This window comes from Astatotilapia calliptera, chromosome 18 (genome assembly GCF_964374335.1).
Source record: "Astatotilapia calliptera chromosome 18, fAstCal68.1, whole genome shotgun sequence".
In the NCBI taxonomy this organism is placed as follows: Eukaryota; Metazoa; Chordata; class Actinopteri; order Cichliformes; family Cichlidae; genus Astatotilapia; species Astatotilapia calliptera.
Genome location: NC_137439.1, coordinates 5,962,766 through 5,985,317, shown reverse-complemented (window position 1 = coordinate 5,985,317; position 22,552 = coordinate 5,962,766). Strand labels below are relative to the sequence as shown.

The following is a 22,552-nucleotide window of genomic DNA, read 5'->3' as shown; positions in this document are numbered from 1 at the left end:
CACACTTTAATGTCTTTTTTATATTTCTAACCATATAAACTTCCAGTAATGCTAACCCAGCATGTTCTCAACGACCACCTTTTAAAGGTTCAAACTATTCTGTGGTCTGAGCGAGCTTATTTTGAGTGAAACTCTCAAGCTCAACATTTTCTGGATGACAGCGGCACAAGGTCGTGTGTAATGAGTGTGTTAAACAATTATCTGTTGGATTATTATGCTCTTCACACCGCCTTCCTGCTCCACCTCTATCTCCTTGCTCCGCTGCCGCTCCTCCTTCATCCCTAATGTGCTGTAATAATGTTCATTAATGCGTCACGCCGTCTGACAGACAGCTCATATTGAAGCGAAGGAGGGAGGGCTGATGCTAAATGATGGGAAATAAAAATTCCACACAAAGAGGAGGAGGAGGAGGGAGGATTTGGCAAATTGTTCACTTATTGGTGTATCAGCATACAGCCATGTACAAGTGCTTTTTGTTCAAAATCAAAGCATCTGAATCCCCTTTTTCACCCAAAATGTTGCCATTGCACCCACCCGTCAGTGGATCCTCTCATCAAACCTCCCTCAGGCTTCAATGAAGTATGTACATGTCTGTCTTTCTCCATTATCATTTGCATATTTCAACAACTGTGTAAAAGGGTTTATGCCCAGTCACTCCCTTCATCTCCCCGGAGTCGATCCGAGGAGACGAGTCGCCTTGTATTCATAAAACACGGCAGCACGACAGTAAAAGACGTCGGGGACAATTCTCCGCGGCTCTGAGACATAATGAAGCTGTTTAGATGCTGCAGAGGAGTGTGCAGGACACCATCCAGCTCTCAGGCCTCAGGACATGATGGCCATGCTGATGTGCAGCACACTCCATTTGGTAGCATACGGTGCACCTCACACCCATTTATCCAGACTGCTTTGAACAATGGCAAATGCTAAAGAGAAGAGGGAGAAATTCAGTGTCACGACTTGAAGCTGACAGTTTCAAAGTGAGGACCCACAGGATGTAAGAGGAGAACGATGTTGCAGTTTGTTAACGTTTAGTCACCTCAATATAAAAATGGTGGGCACAGAACAAACATCTGGGGGACAGCTTTGTTGTCTCTGACCATCTTCTAACTCCATCTTTGATGTGATGTTTTCCTTTTTCATGTCATGTGTGTTTCTGTCACTGTGGTTTTCCTCATTCAGGATCTCAGTTTAGAAGTTATGTTTAGTGATTTTAACAGGACTTTATGTTTTAAGGATTCGGGTTTTGTGCCTTGCTGGTTTGTTGGTATTTGGTTTCATGTGTTTTGGTTTTTCTTCCCACCCCAGTCGTCTCTTGTTGTCTTCATCCTCATGATTACATGGTTAGTCATTTGTCTCTTGTGCTTTTCCGTTGGGTTGACTTCCTTTGTTACTGTCTTAATTACTTTCAGCTGTGCCTTGTTACCCTGGTGTTTCCACTTCCCTCGTGTTTTCTCTTGCTTGTTGTAATGGGGAAAGTGAAACGTGTCACATCTTGGTACTGTTGTGAAACAAAGACACAAACAAGTGTTGCACAACTGTAAACAACACCAGATCAATACTGGTTTTATGTTATTATGATCAGGGTTGGAGAAATCTGCACACAGAGACGTAAGAACAGAGAAATTGCTGTTTATTGTATATGTGTTTTGTTTGCAGTCCCCCTTTTTCCGCCCTCGTTATCTGATTGGATTGACTCTCCTTTTGGATTCCCTAGAGGAGCTGCAGTTTTGGGCACATCTGCATTGGCTTCATTTTTCAGCTTTGGATGCTGCATCTTGATTTGCTCCCAGTTTTTGTCAGTTTATCTCTTTACCTTCAAAATCCTGTGTTTTCTTTAAAAAATAATAATTTCAGTTACTATTCAGTTATTATTTTCATGCCAGTCTGCTTCAGGTTTTATCTGCATTTGTGTCTAATCAACAAAGATCACCGGAAAGGTGAGAAAAAGGCAGATTTAGAGAGTGTGATGTCTTTGTATTTTCAACATTTTACATTATTTTATTATTCGGAATGACAGGTGATATAAAGGTAAGGGCTAGGGGGGCCTTAGCCAATGCCACATGGTGGGAAAAGAGATGCGACCAATGCGTTTGCAACAACACCTGAACATCTATTGCCTTTAACACTGAATGAAATCAGATATCATCATGGGCACATATGAGGTGCTGTATGTATGGGATATGTAATATTATATAAAAACTCCAATGAGAAGACTACATAACCGGTTATGAGCAGTCATGCATGGGACAGAAAGATGTAAATTCATGTATATTGTGATAGCCACAGTGCTCATGTTTGCCTATTGGAGTCTTTTTTAACTTTTACCTGGTCATTTTGCATCTCTTTGCATTTCTATTGCTGTTTAAATGGTAAATGGTAAGTATAGCGCTTTACTAGTCCCTAAGGACCCCAAAGCGCTTTACACATCCAGTCATCCACATATTCACACACTGGTGATGGTAAGCTACATTGTAGCCACAGCCACCCACTGATTGATGACTGACTGACTTTTAGCTGGGGCTCGGGTCCACGTGCTCCCCGATCCTTTTTGGGTCTGCTCAGGTAGGTGACTCGAAGCTCAATACAGTTTTTCATCCATGTAAGCAGGACATGTTTTCGAAAATCAACTCATTAAAATTTGTTTATTTACTCATTACAGATGACCTGAGTGAAACTATTCCCCCACTTCTTTCCATATACAACTCCTTTTTTATTCCTGCACTTATAAAAGGAGAGTAGAGGTAAAATACTCACCTGAGGTAGCTGATTTTTGGCCCTGCTGTCCTGCAGGCCCATGAAGGTCCTCTCTGGTCCCAGACTTATGTTGTAAAGAGACTGTAGGGCAGTTGCTGCTGCTCTGGCCTTGGCCAGTCTTTTACTGGGGGCACACCCTTCAAACACCCGCCCCTCCAACCTGACCACCATAACAAAAGTCTTCATCGGCCTGCCAGGAACTCTCTCAGTCAGGCACATGTACCTGAGCCCCGGTCGCAGCTCATTGAGCAGTGCTACTGGACTGAGGTCCTCTAACAGTGAGGTGGTGACTGCTCGTCTTTTTGGATTTGTAGAGGACACCAAGTCCAGTGTTAGACGAACAAGTCTTCTGTGGTTGTAAATGCTGGAGAAGACCTCCTTTTTTGCTGCGTTGCAGTGGAGTAGATCACAGTTCCGAAGCACCGACGGCTCAAACTCTTTGAAAAATCCGTTGGGAATATCCACTTTATCTGCTGTGAAGTCCACAGGTGTGCTGGTGAAGTTCCCCATGGTGGCATGAGCCTGGGAGGCGTTTGGGAACTGAATGAATGACTGGAGAGCCTGCTCTGCAGCCCTCATCTTGGCCTGTTTTTTAGTTGGTCCTCGGCCCTCGAAGTGGAAGCCGTTTACCTCCACGGCTACAGAAAACACCGGTGCGTGCAGCGGGCCAGTCTTTGATGTGATATCATACTGCAGGCCTGGTCGTAGCTCATTCAGGTGCACCAGTGCGTTCTTCTGAGTCACACCCCAAGCTGCTCTTTTACAGGTCGAGTGGCTTTGGTAGAGCAGCTGGTCTTTTCCGTCCACCAGCGGCTGCTTCCTCTTCAAAGCTCTTTGTCCATTTCTGGGGAAAGTTGTGCAAAAAGTTGATGGGTGATACTTTCTAAGGAGGTCACGCTCCACCTGGCATTTGTCATCCTGATTCTCCTTCACCTCCAAACTGCTGGTACCTGTTTACGAGATCAAAGTGTTCGCAGTGAGAAATCCTGTCCTGCTTTATTGTACATGAAAATCATCAGCATTCTCGCACAGCCGCATGATTAAAACATTTTAACTGGACTCTAAAACTAAGCCAAGTAAACCCTATGATTCAAAAGCTCATAGGACCAACTTTTGAGGGAATAACTTGTTTTCTGAGACTTCATCAGTCTCTCACATCGATGTTGAGGTGATTTGGTCAACTCTTCTTTAAAGCGTTGCATCAGTTCATTGAGGTTTTTGGACATTCATTAATGCACAGCTCTTTTAAGGTCTCGTGACAACCTTTCAGTCAGGTTGAGGACTTTGACTCGGCCATTGCAACACAATGATTCTTTTATTTTTCAGCTTGTATCCCAAATCATCCCTCCTTCGCCACTTGTTGTTTGTGCTGATATAGTTTTTGTGGTTCATGCCAAATCCGGAACTCAAACATCTCCACTTTGGTTTCATCTGTCCATGGAAAGGACAGTTAATGCCAAATACGCTAATATTTACCAGGCGTAAGATTTTTTTTTTAGCTACCTAGTTACCATTTTAGTTTAGTTTGTTAGCATGCTAACATTTCCAATAAAGTCTAAACAGAGACTAAATCTGAAGTGCACACATCCATTGTGTCTCCATGTACTTAAGTCATGGGTGTACTTAAACCATTCAGGTACATAAAGAGTTTGTGTCAGCAAATGATTGTTGTGCAATCATCTGTGTAAAGCCAGAGTTTGTACTTTACGTCTTCTGTCATGTTTATATTGTTATATTTCTGAAAGCTCACATTAAACATGGCCACATTTTTTTTTTTTATGACTAAGCTTTTAATAAAGGCTTTACTTTTTTTTTCAGAACAAAAAAAAGGGCAAACAACAACAACAAAACAAGCAGTCGACTGAAAATCACAGCTTTTTCTACAAAGCTGTTCTGGCAGTGAAAACATAACATTGTATTCATGAATTGACAACACGTCTACAGATGTATGAGCACTCTAGGAGAGGCATACAGAAGTGTATATAGTGAGGAGGCACAAACAGAAAAAAAGGAACCCATACTAATTTTGGACAGATTTCAACCACTTGTACCATCTTGTAGTATAAGTTAGGGCTGGGCTATATCATACCGTTCACGGTAATACCGGTGTAATTTTGGGCAACGATAAGAAAATGAAATATCGCGATAGAATATGGGTAAAACGCGCGTGCGCAGTGCCTTTGTTTACATACGCACATGGCGGCGATGGAGAATGAGAAGAGCGAAAGCGGATTGTTGAATGAAACAGATGAAGCAGAATTGGTTTGTAAAAATGCTGCAACTTCAGTGGTGGGGAACTGGTTTAGCTTTCATCCGTCAGATACACAACAAAGCACTATTTTTGGTAGAGCATGCTAGCGGGCCGTCGTTATTACCGTGTTTTTTGGAAAATACGGCACACTTAAAATCAATCCTTTGATTTTTCTGAAAGTCGACAGTGCACCTTATAATCCCGTGTGCCTTATGTATGAATTCTGGTGGTGTTTACTGACCTCGAAACGATCTTATGTGCTACACGGCGCCCGAAAATCTGTTGCACCGCTTGATGGATTGTCGGAGCATTACGGCTATCGTAGGCAGGAGCCTCGGGGAGTGATATGTACTGCGCTTCAACATAATATTACCATATTGTGTGTGTATAACCTCTTTTTAAGTTTTGTGGATATTATACATGGTTATGCTGAGGATATGTCGGCCAGTTTCCACTGGAAATGCCTTTTAGTTAAACTGTCAGCGAGGAATTTGCATTTGCACTGTTAATTTTTTATATAACTTTAATGCACTTAAAAAAGCTGCTTGTGTAAGTGAAAATACAATGATTTTTTGGGGGTTTTTTTTGCACTAATAAAGTTGAGGAGTTGTAAAGTATTTTGTCTAGTGTCAATTATATCGTCAGTTATATCGTTATCGCAAATTTTCGAATGTATATCGTGATAAATATTTTTGGTCATATCACCCTGCTCTAGTATAAGTATTAGCTTGCAACCTTAACAAAAAGGTAAGTTTTTCCATTTTATGAATGTCCTCAACAACCTTCAACCAGTCTCCCAGAACAGGGGGTCAGTACAGAGCCACTTACCAGTACTTGCTTTTTTTGCAGCAGCAGTAAGAATCTTCAGGAGATATTTGTCATTGCTTGTTCATTCTTTGGGTAAGTCTCCTAAATAAAATGTTATGACGGACCGTTGTTTTGATTTAAAGCCTATAGTCTGTTGTTCTATCTTTGATATAACATCTTCCCAAAATGTAGAAAGTTTTCGAAACAACCAGAATATGTGGGTGTGGTTTGCAGCAATTTCCCCACAGCTCGTCCAGCAAAAGGAACTTCCACCTATTTGTTGTTTTGGCATCATGAAAAATCGTACCAACTAAATTCTTGCCAGTAGGCAGAGGATGAGGTTGAAGTGGCAGTCTCACACATATTGTCCCATTGGCCAAAGTTTTTAAATAATAAACCCGGCATACATACAGACGTCCCTGTGAGCTCAGGCTTCAGACTACACACTGAGATTCAGACATTATGTTACTCCTGGTTCTTCATGATGCCAACATGAGAGCATATATTTCTACAGGCATCTCTGGAAACACAGCTCTCAACTCTCTCCTATCTGCTGTTCAGATCTTGTGGTTATGAGGGGCAGCCAATCAACATAAAACCAGCTTAGACAGAAGATGAACTGAGGGGCCCAGCGAGAAAGTACAAATAATTATTAATTTGTATTGTTAATTCAAAGCTATTCTATTAGAGACGAAGGAAATGGAGATGTGGCAATGGGCATATTAGGTCCCTTTAAATTATTATAATTCATACTGACCGTAGTATATTTGTAGCACTCACAGTAATGGCTGCTGAGGCACAAAATTATTTTTTGGCAGGAAAAGAGTCACTGGGATTCCTGTGACTGTAGGTAATGGTTGCACTGGTCTACTTTGGATGAGCATTTGTGCTAAAAAGTCAGTGCAACGGAATGATTCGTCCATCCAACAAAGTCTGCAAACATTTTAATATCAGAACATTTCATAAAGAGAAATTTGGAACAATGCATTTGTTTAATGACCGACAGGCTTATGCTGCAGTCCATGAAGCCAGCATGCTGCTAACATGGCTGAGAGTGTAATGTAGGCTGATACAACATCTGTGTTTGTAAAATAGCCACATAAACTGCCTGCAGTTCAAATGTTAGATATGTACCACATTGAAATAATGGATGTAGAGCAAGTTGTGTGCAGTAAGAGGAGGGACGGCATTTACTTGAACTGTCTGCATCCTCAGCTGATGATGCTTCAGTATCCCAGTGTTTTATGGGGCTTATGAAGGTTGACGGCGTGCTGCTGCATCCTGAAAAACACAATGAAAAAGACTTGAGGTCATTTTCATCTTATATAAATTTTCATCTAAATGGAAATATACAGTGTGTCCTCTGACATTTTGTGTTTGTGAAGTGTTGTGAAGTGTCAGTGTTGTGATTCTGAATGATTCTGATGCTTAGTTTTATATTCGGCCTGAACTGCAGAAGAAATTAAATGGACTGAGGTAAACACATAGACGGTGATAGTGAAAATCTGCTGCAGGAAGCCATGAACGCCATTAGAGTTCCCACTGAATGAAAACAAACAGAAAGGTGGCTCAGAGCCAGCCGGGGTAATTGAAAGGTGTCTGTGATAAGGACGGAGGCTTTCACACAAGAAGCATCATGGGCTTTAAACTAAATGAACAGCTTTGTATTATTAACCCAGTCACAGAGATTTTAAACTGAGCACAAAATCTTTTCCAAAGGCTGGCGAGTGGCTCAAAGTGTGATCGACTGACAGGCTGCCCACGTGTGTCCAGGTTTTACCCAGCCTCTACCCTACGACAGTTTTCCAAATTAATTATATTAATACGTAAAAATGAATAAGATTACGGCAAGCATATTCACCCACATCCTTTCTTACTTATAAGGGTATATTGAAAGTAACATTTCCTGGAAATCACTTACTTTTTTCAAGATGATTTGAAAATAAAGAAACTAGTAAGAAAAAGGTGATAAAAAAAATTACGGTGGCCCTTAGAGGACAAATGGACTGCAATTTAAGAAAACGCCAACAATAAGAAAAATCACACAAAACACAACGGATATGGGAAAAATGACAACGGAAATAGGAAAAAACACAAGGAGAAGTGTTTCTGGTCAGACAATAACCCGACGGACCAGTTGCAGGCACCCAAAACATGGTAGGCGTGTTTTATCATGATTCATATAATACTGATGACAGATTTTTAGGCAAATAGTTAGGCTAAAACACGAGAACCCCCCCCCAAAATATAAATATTTCTGCTGGTGGTGGCCACCGAACATTGCTCTCTCCCTTTTCCTCCTGAAGGGTTTTCGGCTGTTTTTATTTTTGCTTCTGTCCTTGTCACTGCTGGTAGTATGGGACAATATTATCAAGAAACCAACCACAGGAATGAAGCTTTTCCCAAAAATGTGATTCTGTTAATCTGGACGTAATGTTTTCAGAAATGTTTCAATACACATCCAAGCGACTTCTTCGGTCACCTCACAAACAACGGACCTCACAGCCCATTGTTCATTCAGTGGGCTCGTTTCAGTCATTATGCAAATGTGCTGTTTATAAGGTTGAGAAACCTGCAGTCAGCTGAGACTGAAGAAGGCTTAACTTAAAAAGCTTAATTTCTTTGCATGCATAAAGAAATTAAGCTTTCTAATCCAAACCTGGTAATTTTATGTGATCTGAAACTTAAACAGCTTAAATAAAACTGACAGCACAAAAATTTCTGCTGTATGGATTTCCAACTGTAGTGTCAGCTGCCACCTCCTTCCTCATACGCAGACTTTATCACCTGCAGACTGTGCAGACAATTAACTGCTTTAAGACTGAGGGTCAAAATCACCAGCACACCCAGTCTCTCTGTTATTTTGCAAAAACCCCATGGTATCATTGAGCCGCTGTGAGCAGGGTTTGAACCTGCGCAGGGAGACCCTATTGGATTTCAAGTCCAACGCCTTAACCACTCGGCCATCACAGCTGCAAAGTGTAGTGGAAAGTGTGCAGACTTACCATATACACTTAAGGAAAACTGGCACAAATGTCTAGTTTGAGAAGGATGATGGTCCTGTGCTATCTGGGAGATGGTGAAAAAGTTATATATCATTATATACATATATGTGGGGATGTAACAGCGGTGCAGTCGTGACCACTGTTGCCTCACATGAAGAAGATTCACATGCGCTCCCTGTGTCTGTGTGGTTCTTCTCTTCAGGTGCTCTGGGTTCCTCCCACAGTCCAGACATGCTTGTTAGTTGAAATGGTGATTCTAAATTAGGTGTGAAAATCAGTGTGAATGCTTCTCTCTCTCTCTGTGTTAGTCCTGTGACAGACTGCTGACCTGTCCAGTGTGTACCTCACCTGTTGCCCCATGACAGCTGGGATAGGCTCCTGTGACCCTAATTTGGATAAGTGGAAGAAAACGGATGGATGGATAGTAAATGAGCACTTTTCCCCGTGAACCTTTTTTTTTTTCTTTGTCAATCTTATAATCTGTACTGCTGGTGGATATAATGATATTTCTGCTTTTAGTGGCTATTATCGCTCATGGTAACTTATATCTACAATATCCCTCACACACATGCCATTTGGGGGAGTCTTCAGTAACTGCAGTTATTAATCGTTTCCAAAATGGTATAGCTATACCCCGTCAGCATGTGGAGTTTAATTCTTAAACTTATTGTGTTTTCCCTTCGTTTATGTCCATCCATCCTCTTCTCCTTACACACACACACACACACATATATATATATATATATATATATATATATATATATATATATATATATATATATATATATGTATATATATATATATATATATATATATATATATATATGTGTGTGTGTTACATGTTATTACTTATTTTCATGTGTTTCATTGGCCACAGTAACGGCTCATTTTTTCTTTGATTCAGTTTTCCCTCCTGTGCTTTTGGGTCCACAACACACCGCCATCGGCCGTAACAAGTTGTTTTTGGGGCTTGGTACCCAATTTTGGAGAGTGGGGATGCCTGACAGGAGCTTGTGGTACTGAGGCAGGTTACTGGCAGATTCCAACATGGATTTTAAAATGCACAATCCTCTGTAAAGCTCTCACACCTTACTTTCTATATGCAGCCCTTTCCTCTCTACTCCATCTCCACTACAACTTCCACTTGTTTTGTTTTTGGAGTTTGGCTTCAGGAAAAAAACCCACCATAATAGATCACCTGCTGATCCCTGTTGGTCCCCAAACCAGTGACCCCATTTATTCCCATTTATCTGATGCACAAGTACCATTTGAGAGTTTTTATTTTGTAGCATTTCTTGTTAGAATACATTCACATAAACACTGAAATATGAGCAGCAGCAGCAATTATACTGTTAATAAGCTATTAATGAATTCCTGTTAAACTATAACTATTATGGATCAACATTAAACTAGTCTGCAGTTTTATTACATGCCATTTTTCACTTTTAAGGCTTCCTGAAATGAAAAATTATTTTTTAAAAACCAATATTATGAGCTGAACATGGCTGCAAATTACAGAGAATCATATGAAATTAGTTGTGCTCCATGCAAGTAAAAGTGGTGTCAATTTCACCATTAAACTGAGATATTTCTTTTGAGAACAAAGTAATATTAAAGAAGCTAGAGTCAGATTAAATATGCAACTTTTCTGACTTCTTTGTGGGTAATTTTACTGCTTATTTTCCTAATTTTTACCCCAAGTGACTGCTGATTCTGGAGGGCACTGCAAAGCAAACTAAAAGTCATTAGAATAATGAAGAGTGCACACTAAACTATTGTGCATTAACCTTCCACCTTTCAGTTATATTAGGCGTGTGATGCCATTAAGTGGTGGGATGATATGAATGAGAGCCGTGAGATGGGATGTGAACGTAATGATGTGAGTCCTGTGCTTCTGAAGGCAGGTGGAGGCTGGAGGTGTTTTAATGACCTGCATCATCACAGCTAATGGGACCATTTATTTTCAGACAAAAAAAGAAGTTAATAACTGTTTTTCTTTGCGTCGTATCTACTGAGCTCTCGCGTCTTCCCACACTTGCTGCCATTTTCACGTTTTTCATCATCTTTCACTTGACATCCTCTGATATAGACACAAAAACACACCCTCGCTAGTCCACAAAGCCCTTCATTAACTCACACCCATTTGTGAATGAAATAGTAGACTTTCCACTTGATTTAAATAGAGGTTATCCAAGTTGCAATGTGACAAACTGTCTGCTTAATCTACCTCTAAAGTTTTACATGAACAGATCTACACGATGGTGTTGTGCAGCTTGAGCTTTGCAAAACAGGTGAGCAGATTTTAGAGAGCATGTGCATGTAGCAAAGAACAAATTGGTGAATAACTGGAGGGGATTGGTGCTGGGTAGGGGTGCACGGAAGTCTTTGTCATCCAACTTAATTATGTCAAAAAAGTGTTTGCAGTACAAACTATGATTTTTTTACATGAAGACAAAGGAGCAGTCATACCAAAGTGATAAAAAAGTGATAATGCACTTGAGCAGCAACAATAAGACAACCCCACAGTTCTTCTCGTGGCCGCCTGAGGCTGGATCCAAAGGAGAGTCAGTCGCTATAGATTGTACAAAAGTGCACAAAACATTCCTTAGTGTATATATCATTGTATACCGGTATGCAGATGTGTTGAGGTCGACCTATCAAATATTGGGGCCGCACATCACCGGTGTTATAATCCAGCTGATTTCTGTACCTCGCTTTAGCCTCTCAGCCACCACAGGTTTTTCTGTCCTTGCATTCTTTGAGGTAAATTCATCATGGGTGCAGAAAGTGCAAAAGAAAATGCTGATGTTAGTCGTTCAGATGATTGCTGCCTGCACGCAAAAGGCCATAATGTTCTGGAAGATGCAGAACAGCAGAGGGAAAAAAAGAGAGAGAGCAGGAAGCTTGCGTGGCTTCGTATTGCACACTGCTTGTGTTTATCAAAGCTTAAGAAGGGAAGTTTCTCCATTCAGCCGGTGTTAATGAACCTTATTTAATAGAATAATGAAATTAGGCATGGCAGGGGGGAAGCAAGAAGCACCCGCTCACTGTCCGGTTTGTGTGTGTGGGCTGACAGCTGTGGATAATCTCATTTGCTAAGCATAATTAATGGCAAGTGGTTTCATTTACTTGTAATGTGGACTGTCTTTTCTCAAGGGCAAAGAAATATGAAAACTTTTTGGATTAATTTTCCTATCGACTGACTCGGTATAAGGAAGGAAATTTGTAAGAGTAGATTTTTTTCTTATTTTATTAAAGCTCCTGCTCCTTTCTTACTTTTATACTTTATTGTCTTTAATGAGCCTCAGTACAAATATAAAAGAGGAAAAAAGGCTGGTCTTTCTTTTATGAGACAGTAAGTATGCCATTCTTGGCCAGGACTTCAGGGCTGTGGTTGTTCTGCTGTTAGGGTTTCCGGCTTGAACTTTTGTTGGGTTTCACTGCACGGGTTTGAATCCTGTTCCCAGTGGCTAAAGTTAAAATAATAATATTTATAACAGGCAACACTTTCTAAAGCCATGATTACCGGTGAGCACTGTGCAATTATGAGGTGTTCCAGAAAAAAACATGTTAATAGCTGGAAGGTTTGAGAAAAAACTTGAAATTTTGACTTAAGATGTTGTTTTTTCAGTAGTGGAGACACCTTCAATACATGCAATGCATGGGTGACCTTTAGGCTGATAGGAATGCAGCATGAAATGGTGAGCTTCTAACAAAATCCAGTTTAGTTGCATCAGTAGAAGTTTGTTTGCACGATGTGACCTCCAGATGTCCTCCTGATGCAGCAAGGAAAGAAAAAGCAGTCGTGCATTGAAGATTTTGGTCCAGGCTCTACAGCCTACATTCATCAACTATGCTACCACTGAGTGAAAATAGAGAAAATCCTGGACTCAACCATTTTCACCAGATAATCCTCCTTTCTGACTTACAGAATGATAAAACTTTACTAACCTGACTTCATTTTCATTCAGTATGGCCTGAAACTATGACCATAAATGCATCAGCTGTCTTCTAAAGTCCCAGAGAAAAAAGGTAGAAGCTACACCCACACTTTATGCTATTTATCTGTCCTACCCTCATTTTTTACTCTAAACAGCAGAACTAGTCTGTATTATCTTTCATCTGTGTTTTGCTAGCAGACATTAAAGTAATGATCCATTACAACTGCATGTGCCATTTGTCACATTGGAGCAGTTAAATAAACTGACATATATCATTGTTTTTTTAGATTTCCTCACAAGTTGCCTTTACATGCAACATTCAAGCGCAGGTTACGGCGCTGGACTGGAAGCTCAGTGAGGGAATGTAGGTCCAAATCAATGGACCTGCATGGAGACAACATGTGACTTTGTAACCAATCAAATGTGCAAGCTGTTTCAAAAGTATGTTAATCATTATACTGTATTTATTAATTATATTATTGTAATCACCAATATATTTTTTATGTTTCTGTAATTTTTAATAGTAAAATTTAATTATTGTTGTTATTCATGAATTATCAAATGTACTATTTCACAAAACAAAGAAAAAAAAAATAGAAAAGCACTTTGTTATTTTTGATTAAGATGATAATTTGAGTAAGTTATTTGTAATAACTGTAACTGTAATGTAAGTAAGTTATTTACTTACATTCGTGAACAGAAAAGTTTGTTTTAGTGGTCCAGTGTACCGGCTGAAGTTTAATTTAATATGAGATGTTTTAACCGAAGCAGCGCAGTCTTGAGTTTTGGTGCTGGGGCTAAAGTTGTGATAACTGTCACTGTCCTTTAAAATGCTGAAGAGTTTGCAGTTCTTTTATTATCCAGTAGAAAAAGAGCGCTTCTACAGATTCCAGTGTTGCCTAAGATTAGTTTTGATGTCTCTTTCTATGTTTCTTAAGATGGAAAGAGACTGTTTGCGTCTTTGAACGATGAAATGGATTTCAAAATGCTCCTCCTTAAAATCCCACCAATGTTCATTTTAGAGTTTGTTTATAGGAGATAAGAGAAGGTGTGCACAGTAGAGCTGAGCTCAAACATGACCTAATTCATTGCTCATTACAAGAAGAAACACTATAGAGTTGAGAAAAAATTAGATTTTCAAAGTAGAAAAAAATCCTTTTTATCTACCTGTGAGGAAAATCTGCTGTGATAACGCCTCCAGCTTTGATCAGCTCTCCGTTCACGTGTGGGCGGGCTGAGAGAGCAAACTGCTGACAGCATGTTCCAATGAGCTAAACATTTGCACACAACGCGCGCTGTTCACACAGATGCACACAAACACACGTCCCACACATACTCCTACAAAGTTACAGAAAAACAGCGATTAACGCACCAAAGTGAATGACAAATGTAGCACGGCGCTGTTGTCCACCAGCAGGTGAGTCACTGTGGTCAAAGTCTCTGTACAGTTCGTCACAGGGTTAAACAGCCATCTGCCTCTGAAGGCTCGAGCACACTGCGATTTCACTTCAGTGTGCGACGTCGATCTAAAAACCTGTAGGACGTTACGTTTGATGGATACAGAATTGGAAACTAGACGTTTGATGATATTACACATCATCATCATTATCCAAATGAGCTACGTCTTAATCAGCATGTCTCACGCTGCGTTTTGATTGGGTCGTTAGTAGATATAACCACGACCAAACATATCATCACAATCTTTTCAGGCTGTATTTGTAGATGCCTGAACTTAAAGCCAAAGATCTTTTTGACAAGTATGGCTGTTGGTGCACTACTTGCTTAAGGTTGCACCACTGGTCTGGACTTTTACTCAGTCAGTGCAGCACCTTCTTTCTTTTTTCAGCCATTCTGTTGCAGATTTGCTGCTGTGCTTGTGATCATTGTGCTGTTGCATGACTCAATTTTGGCCACGTTTTGACTGTCAGACAGATGGCTTCTCATGTGACTTTGGTATACAGAAGAGTTCATGTTTGCCTCAAAAACTGCAAGTCCAGATCATCACCCCTCCAAGGTCTAGCACAGTATTGCACATTGTCTGTGCAAAAGGGTTAGGTGGTTTGTTTAAATGCAGCTTTGCAAACCTAAGCTGTGCTGTGAAAAAGGTGAGATTCAGGTGGAGACAATGCAAAGAGACAAGTGAAAAAATTCACTGCAGAAATCAGTGGAAATGATTTAGTTGGTGGTGTCACAATACATGCAAAAACTAAAGCAAAGAAGCAAAAGGAAGCAGCTGTGATGGCCGAGTGGTTAAGGTGTTGGACTTGAAATCCAATGGGATCTTCCCGCGCAGGTTCAAATCCTGCTCACAGCGAAGCGCTTCTTTTTGGCACCATGTCCAGATTAACCCACGTACCCATGAGGTAGTGGGAAGCTGTGGTTCAGACACAGTATGTGTTGTCTTGTCACATCAACTAAGAAATCTAAAATCTAACTGGCCCCAAATAAAAATGTGTTGTCAAATCAGAATAACCATTTGAGGCTTCCTTGTGGGAACAAAGGGGTGAAGATACAGTGTTTCCTCCTCAGTAAATTATTTTAAATAGTTAAAAATGCAATGAAAACTTTTGGTATTATTAGATGTAAAACTACCAGTTTTCACATTTTGAAAAAAAAAGTGCACCACTGTGTCTTGATGTGTGCTCAATCATCCAGGTAAATAAATCCAAGACCATCTATGTAAAAGACCATCTCTGAACTGATGAGGGGGCCTAAGGGTACATCTTTCACCATCTTGCAGCTGTGAACTCTGTGAATGGTACTCATGGCTATTGATCAATGGTCATGACAGTTTGCATATTAATAATCAAGCAGCGGACCTCACAGCCCATTGTTCATTCAGTGGGCTGGTTTCAGTCATTGTGCAACTGTACTGTTTATAAGATTGGGGAAACCTGCAGTCAGCTGAGACTGAAGAAGTCACTTGGATGAGCGATGAAACGTTTCTCCCACTGCAAACGCTACATCCAGATGAACAGAATCAACTTTTTGGGATGTGCACCACTGTGATTAACTTTGTGGTTCTCCAACTGTGGGGCGAGGCCCACTGTGGGTGAGACATGGAGTCACTGCAGGTGACGGAGAACCAGGTGAAAAATATGAAAATATAAAGTTGAATTAATTTTTTAAGGAAAATAAACTGTAGCTGTTTCTTGATGCTATTGCTCTGACATTTGTTCAAATAAGACTCATGACAGAAACAATAAAAACTGGGTTTTGGGGCATTAACATTTTGTGGCTTCTGCAGTAAAAGTAATGTCTTTACTTTTACCCCCTAAAAGAATTAAACACACACAGTTACAGTTGTATCCAGACTGCTCTGTGTTAGCTTCATTAGTCAAGTCAAGTCAAGTGGCTTTATTATCATTCCAACCATGTGCAGCGGTACAGCACACAGTGAAACAACACAACGTTCCTCCAAGACCATGGTGCTACATATGACATATAACAAACAATCAACACAGGACTAGATAAAGTGCAAGTGTGCAAAAATTGCAAAAAATCAAAACAAAGAGAGTGCAACACCAGACAGAACAGAGCGATACAGACACAACAGTGCAACAGAAATGTGCAAAACACTGAGTATTGTGCAAAAAGTCACTTGGTGTCTGAAGGTATATGTGTGTGTGTGTCAGTCCAGTACCTCACAGTTCTTTGGTTTGGGAATTTTCTGACTGGTTCTTGATCTCATCCTTCTCACTCGAATTTAAGAAATCCTGGTGAGTACACCAAGCGTCAAATCTCCATTAAAAATGATAAACACATCTACAAAATCCGGATAAAATGCTTTTGGACCCTTTCTGCATATTTTCACTGATGATACTGAGGCAGTCAAGAAGAGCAGAAAGCACAAAGACAGTTTAAAATCTTTATCTAAAGTTTAATAAATAGCAGCAAGCTGACTGCATTTTTCCAAATGTATTGTGCTGGCTTTCAAACCCATTTTTCCATTTTGTCTAATTAAAACATTGCAGCTAAGTGTTTGCGATTTCACCACAGATCCATGTCAGATACCATTTTCTTCCCCACACAGCGAGAACAGGCTGCAAAGCTTCTCTCCGGCCTAAGTTTAGTTCAGTACGTCGTCTCATCTCATCGCACTCAGGGAACAAACGTCTGCTTTCAAATCAACAAGCTGATGATCATTATTTGGAAACGAGTGATGAAATTATTGCCTGAAACATACGGTGATGTGCAATGAAACTAAAACGAGAGACAATAACAGTGGCAGCAGTAATCTATGGCAGCCTGTTGCCTGCTTCCAATGGGCCTCGCTTCAGCTTTTAATGCCCTCGCCTGCTGACTCGCTGTCACTTCATCAGTTTGAATGATTAGGCGGTGCTTATCTCTCACTGTGAGCCGTGTTTGTTGGCTCACAGCTGGAGAATCGCTTAATTGTTTTGTTAGTTTATCGAGGCCCAAGTGTAGTCAGAGAAATGAGTGGGTTAAATCTAATGTTGCTGTCAGTGTAAGAAAGAAATATATCATTTTTTTCTGTAGATTAGACTTTTTTTTTATAAACCATCTGGCTAAAGTGTGCAGGGCGTCTTTATCTTTGGGCCACATTTGGTCTTAACTGGGGCCGGTTTGGGTCCTGACTTAATTTGTAATCTCTGCTTGTTTTGCACTGTAGTTAGACATCCTCACCTGCTGTCAATCAGCTGATGCTCCCCGTTATTCCCCATCAGACTGTCTCATTCTCATTACAGTCAAGTTTTCCACCGTTTTCCTCGTGTTTCCATTTTCTCTCTGTGTATTTTTTGCATCCTGTTAGTCCCAGTCGCATTCCTTGTGATGTTTATGTCAGATTTTTGGCCCTTTTGACTTTTTGACATTAGCCTGGATTAAAGAGTAGGATTTAGTGCTTTTCCTCTGACTGCCTGGTCCTGTGTTTGAGTCCTCTCTGGGGTCATTGCACAGGGTAAGTCTGGCTGCTTTAACTCAGCCACAGGTCTGTACTACAAAGCAGGATTATCCAGGTGATTTCGGGGTTAACCCTGGGTGTTCGCTGTTATGGAGACGGTTTACTTCTTGCTATGTCATACTTACATCGCCATGGTTACTTATGCTGCAGATATAATCTCTGGAGCAGTGTTGTTGTGCTCTAGATTAAAGATCAGGTAAGAAATCACCGCCTACTGACCAATCAGATCTCTGGAAAATATCATCACCATTCCTTGTAGATGTCTCTGATCACTGTGCACAGATAACAGGAGAGCCTAAAGTTTTATTCTATAAGCATCTAAAATCTTTGTCTTCCCCTGAAGCACGTCTTTAATACATACACAACCTTTTTGTAGCAACTATGTTATTGTTCTTGTTCCCTTAAAATATGATCCTAAATTCTATCAAACTGGCATGTTGTCTCAGCCTACATTTCTGTGTCTATACAAATCAAATTGTAACAAAGTTGGGACTCTGTGTAAAATCTAAATGAAGGCAGAATGCGATTGAACCCAGCTGCTCAGGGGTCCTGTTTGTTCTGTTTGTTTCACGCTGCACCAAATGTTTTCAGCTGGTTTAGCATCGTTTTGTTGATGCAAAGCCTTCGACTAAAACACGTGTCGTTTGGATGGGAGCATATTCTGATGTAAAACCTGCATATACCTTTCAACGCTGATGGTGCCTTTCCAGATGTGCAAGCTGCCAGTTCCATAAGTACTAATGACCTCCAATACCAGCTGATAACAAGCCAAATGCTCCCTCTCCTCTTAATTCTAGAAACAGTGGCATCCATGTTTTTCGAACAGAATTTAACATTTTGTGACTTCCACTTTGCCTCAGTCTAGAGTCCAAGCCTCTGTTCTTGGACTCCACCAACTGTCAGGGTCTCTCAGTTTCCTGCTCTTCAGCCAACACACATGTTTCTGATTTGCTCATGACCTGCCAGTACTTGAGCACCTGCTCGAGCAGCCATTCTCTGCCAGATTGTTGTGGTGATCGGGCTCAGTCATGCTTGTGTGCTTCCTAACGTTGCCTTTTTTCTGCCTTGCAGTCTCGTGTTCGGTTGGCTGAAGACCTCCTCTTGTGTTTAGTACTCACCTGCTGTCTCAGGCTGGTTTGCTCCTCTAAGGAAAGGATTAATCTTCACTTACCTGCCAGAACTCAACAACCTTTACTTAAATCCCTGGAATTCTCGCTGCATCTCATCTCATTGCATTTTGTATTTACTCGGGTTATTGTTGTCAAATAAGAACATTTGTCTGATCATTTGAACCACGCAGGTGTGACAAAAAAACACGTAAGAAATCCAGAAGGGGGCAAATACTTTTTGCAGCACTGTCAGCCTGAAGTTAATCACATTTGCTATTTTTATTTTATAATTTACTATTAAAAGTGCAATTTAAAAATAAGAATTCTGGATTTTGCAATAAAAATATTAGTGACTATCTTATTCTGTCACTGCTTCAGCCCCACTGGGGATCAAAACTCAGCTGTCCTTCCAAGCTGCAGAGAAGATGGGACCCCTAACGCTTGCAGAGTTATAGCCACACTTTACCCGCTGAGCATCCCTGCAATTAAGTTAAATGGGCGCACAAACCATATTGCTAATGGTTTCACAAAGCCCAAGCCCCAGAGAAGTGTGGCGATTGAAGAATCCATCAGTGAAATTGCGCACTGACATGCCCCACTAAGTTTGACTGCACGATGGAGCTCACTTATCCAAAACGCATCCAATATACAAATATAGCCAAACACACGCCACGTCATGACACAGAGCCGTAGCAGACAGCAGCTGTTTGTCGCATGTCGGAGAATCATAATCCTCGCTAAAAGCAGGACAATCAAATCATTTCTCCAACGAGACTTTGCAGCCAACAAATGACAGTTTGTTAATTTGACTGAAAAGGCAACAGAAAGGGATTTTTTTTTACAGCCAAATGGCAGTTTATTTTTACTGAAATGCCCCCAAAAAGTTCATCTGTATCCAGACAAAAAACAGATACAAATCCAGATTAACAAAGTAATTTCATTGCAGTCTGCGCTCAGAGGGTCCTCACAGCGTGCTGTAATAAACGAGCTGAAATGAAGCGGCTTTGCATCTAGAAAGTTCTTGACATGTTCTTGATTTTTTTCCCTCTTTAATCAACTCACTGATGTTTTTATTTCAAGGTGAACTCCGATGCAGCTGAAAACTACCCTGCTGGTTTTGTTGTCTCTCTGTTTCTGAGCTTTTTGCGCATCTTTTGACATAATTGTGCTTCCCATTATTTCTCTTCTCTGACTTTTACTTTGCCTCGCTTGATCTCCTGAAACTGCTGTAAAATATCTCAAAATAACCTCCTCCCTGTGGAGGAATATAGGTGACAGCTGAGTGCCTTAATCATGGGGACAGAAAAAGGTGAATAAGCTGCGAGTGCTGCTCCACGGGGCTGTGCTCATTTGCAGATTCAGGACTTTATTTAGGGGTCTACAATACGGTGCAGTACTCAGTGTCATGTGTGACTATTGATCTGTGTAATAAAAACAGATGTCATCGATATGAAACCCACCGGTTTATAAATTTCATGGTCCTGGATTTTTTTGGGATTTATTGAGTTTTTATTCCTGTTTTGATTTTTAATGTTTTGTGTGTCTCCAGCCTTTCCCTCCCTCCGTCTCCTCCTTGTGTTTATCATATCTTCCTGTTTTATTTTGGAATTGTTTTTCCTTGTGTATCCCTCCCTGGCTTTCACTTCTTGTCTAATTGGGTCATCTTCTCCACCACCTTCACTCCACACCATAAAAAACTCTCATTAGGCTAAAACAGTCATTTAAATAAAAATATTTAAAAGGAACAAAATATCCAGCATCATCATTATGAGTTGGGCAAGAGAAATAACCCAAAGCAAGATACTCAAGTGTCTTATTCATGACTAATGGGAGGGTGGAGTGAGAGGTGGACCCGTGGATTGGTGCATCAGCAGTATTGGAGGCATTATACTCGGCTAAAGTGGTGAAGAGAGAGCTCCAAACATTCATCCAATCTTAAAAAATGACAGAAAGAGCAAAGCTGTGAATTCAAGTGCCTGAAATGAGTTTCCCTGTCTTTGAGGCAGGCTGACAGGCTGAGGACCTTGGACGCCCGGTGGGAGCTAAGAGAAGAACTACTCCATTATGTTGGAAGGAGCCAGTAGAGGTTTCTTGAGCACACAACAATAGGGAGGAGACTTTGGAGCAAGCCCAGAACCTGCTGGTGAGATCAGGCCTTGGGGGCCACGAGGGACTGTTCAGCGCTGCTGGGGAGAAGGGCGTCGTGAATATCCTCCTTAGCCTGCTGCTTTGGATAAGTTGATGATAACGGATCGATAGATGGATGTTGGATTCAGTAAGATTTGAAACTAATGACTAAGAACATAACAACAGTCCACATAACATCCAGTCCACCATGCAGTCACCAGCCCCTTTTAGAAACGGGTCTCTCACCATGATTTGGAAGGTAGACAAATGTGTGCGCGGAGCCTCGTGTTCACCCAACCGATGATGAAAAATACGACGTGAACCCTCACATATGGGTGGATGCGTAATGGCTGTTCATGTTTGAACCAAACTGTGAGGGAGGAATCGGCTCTGCCAAACTAGCCGCTGCTGCCAGTCATGTGGAAATGTTCCCGCAGAGTTCAGCAGCAGTGTTTTCTGAACTCTCTCACCTTTTAATGCACATAAAGACTTTATAAGAGACTTAAAGGAAAACGGGAAATCTCAGAAAAACATTCAACTTCCTTTTAAATTAAATTTGATGTTTCTGTAACACTGTAAACAGAAAAGGCTTGGTAATCCCATGTGATTACTTCCTCTTTTCCCCCTCCCCATTTACTTGTTTGAGTGACAGTTTGCTTATACATCCAGCTGTCTAGAAGCTCACAGTCTCAGAAGAACAGAGAAACTCAAACACTGCTGAATTACTGAGCGCACAGCAGTCGCACGACACGAGTCTCCCTCCTGCTGCGCGCTCACAGAGCTCCATTGTAAGTGGAGACGTTTGCCATTTGAGAAAAAGATCCCACCTTCTGTTTCTAAAATGACAGCTGGCATTAAAGTACAGCTCATTGTTGGATACTGTGGAAGCATTAGCTGAGTGCATTGTGGTCCGAAAATAGTGGGATTTGTGGGGACTAATGATTTTCTGGAGGCATTTATTTTTCGTAGAGGGCACGCTTTGATGCACAAAAAAGGCCAACGGGTCATTAATGAAAGTGGAAAAGGCTTTGCGCACTTTGAATAACTGCTGGATTTAATACCGTGGCCATCATGGAGTAATCTGCAGCATTTACCGAGGATTATCATGTGCAGAACAATGCCAGTGTAATCCTAAAAGGCTGACCTGTTGGTCAGACCACTGTAATTATGATTATCGGAGCTCATATCCTGATGAGACATTTATACTCACACGAGTAAACAGAAAGTGAACATTTTTGGCTGCACGTTGGGACTTCTTAGACACAGAAAGTGGAAAAAGGAGCAAACTGAAAACTTCATTGACACTTTTGAGTCACAATCGCCTCTGTCCTTCCTCACAAGTGTTTATTTTTTTGGCGATGAACGGAGGTGATGGTGTCGCAGTCGGCCGTGGCAGCAGCTGTATTCCTGTAACTCCTTCTTCTTGTAACATCTTCATTTTTGGCAGCAGAGGATCTCGTCTTTGGTTTCTTTAATTGATTAACATGCCTGAGATGCACCGCGCTGCCATGCTTGCATTGTTCACATTTTTGTTGCTTGATCAGCAGTTGGGTTTGGCTCATCCTGTGTTACAGCTATAAACGCTGATAGGAGCCCAGAAATGAATGAGCAAAAACAGCAAACAAACAAAT

General features: G+C 40.9%; 1 protein-coding gene and 2 non-coding genes across 5 annotated transcripts in view; 1 reads left to right on the top strand and 2 right to left on the bottom strand.

Moving 5' to 3' along the window:
• LOC113011056 (inactive double-stranded RNA-specific editase B2-like) overlaps nucleotides 1-22,552 on the bottom strand; it is a 36,428-nt gene that overhangs the window by 11,295 nt on the left and 2,581 nt on the right. For 2 of the 3 annotated variants that reach the window (XM_080292948.1, XM_080292950.1), the window contains exons 2-3: nucleotides 7,010-7,096; nucleotides 2,758-3,707 (exon numbers count right to left, since the gene is read on the bottom strand). In XM_080292948.1, the coding sequence (XP_080149074.1) occupies nucleotides 2,758-3,707; nucleotides 7,010-7,096 (1,037 nt within the window). The remainder of the gene's footprint in view (nucleotides 1-2,757; nucleotides 3,708-7,009; nucleotides 7,097-22,552) is intronic. The other variant, XM_080292949.1, reaches the window with a different exon arrangement.
• Nucleotides 8,707-8,788, bottom strand: trnas-uga (transfer RNA serine (anticodon UGA)). The gene has a single exon. It is a non-coding gene; the product is annotated as a tRNA-Ser (tRNA).
• trnas-uga (transfer RNA serine (anticodon UGA)) lies at nucleotides 14,994-15,075 on the top strand. The gene has a single exon. It is a non-coding gene; the product is annotated as a tRNA-Ser (tRNA).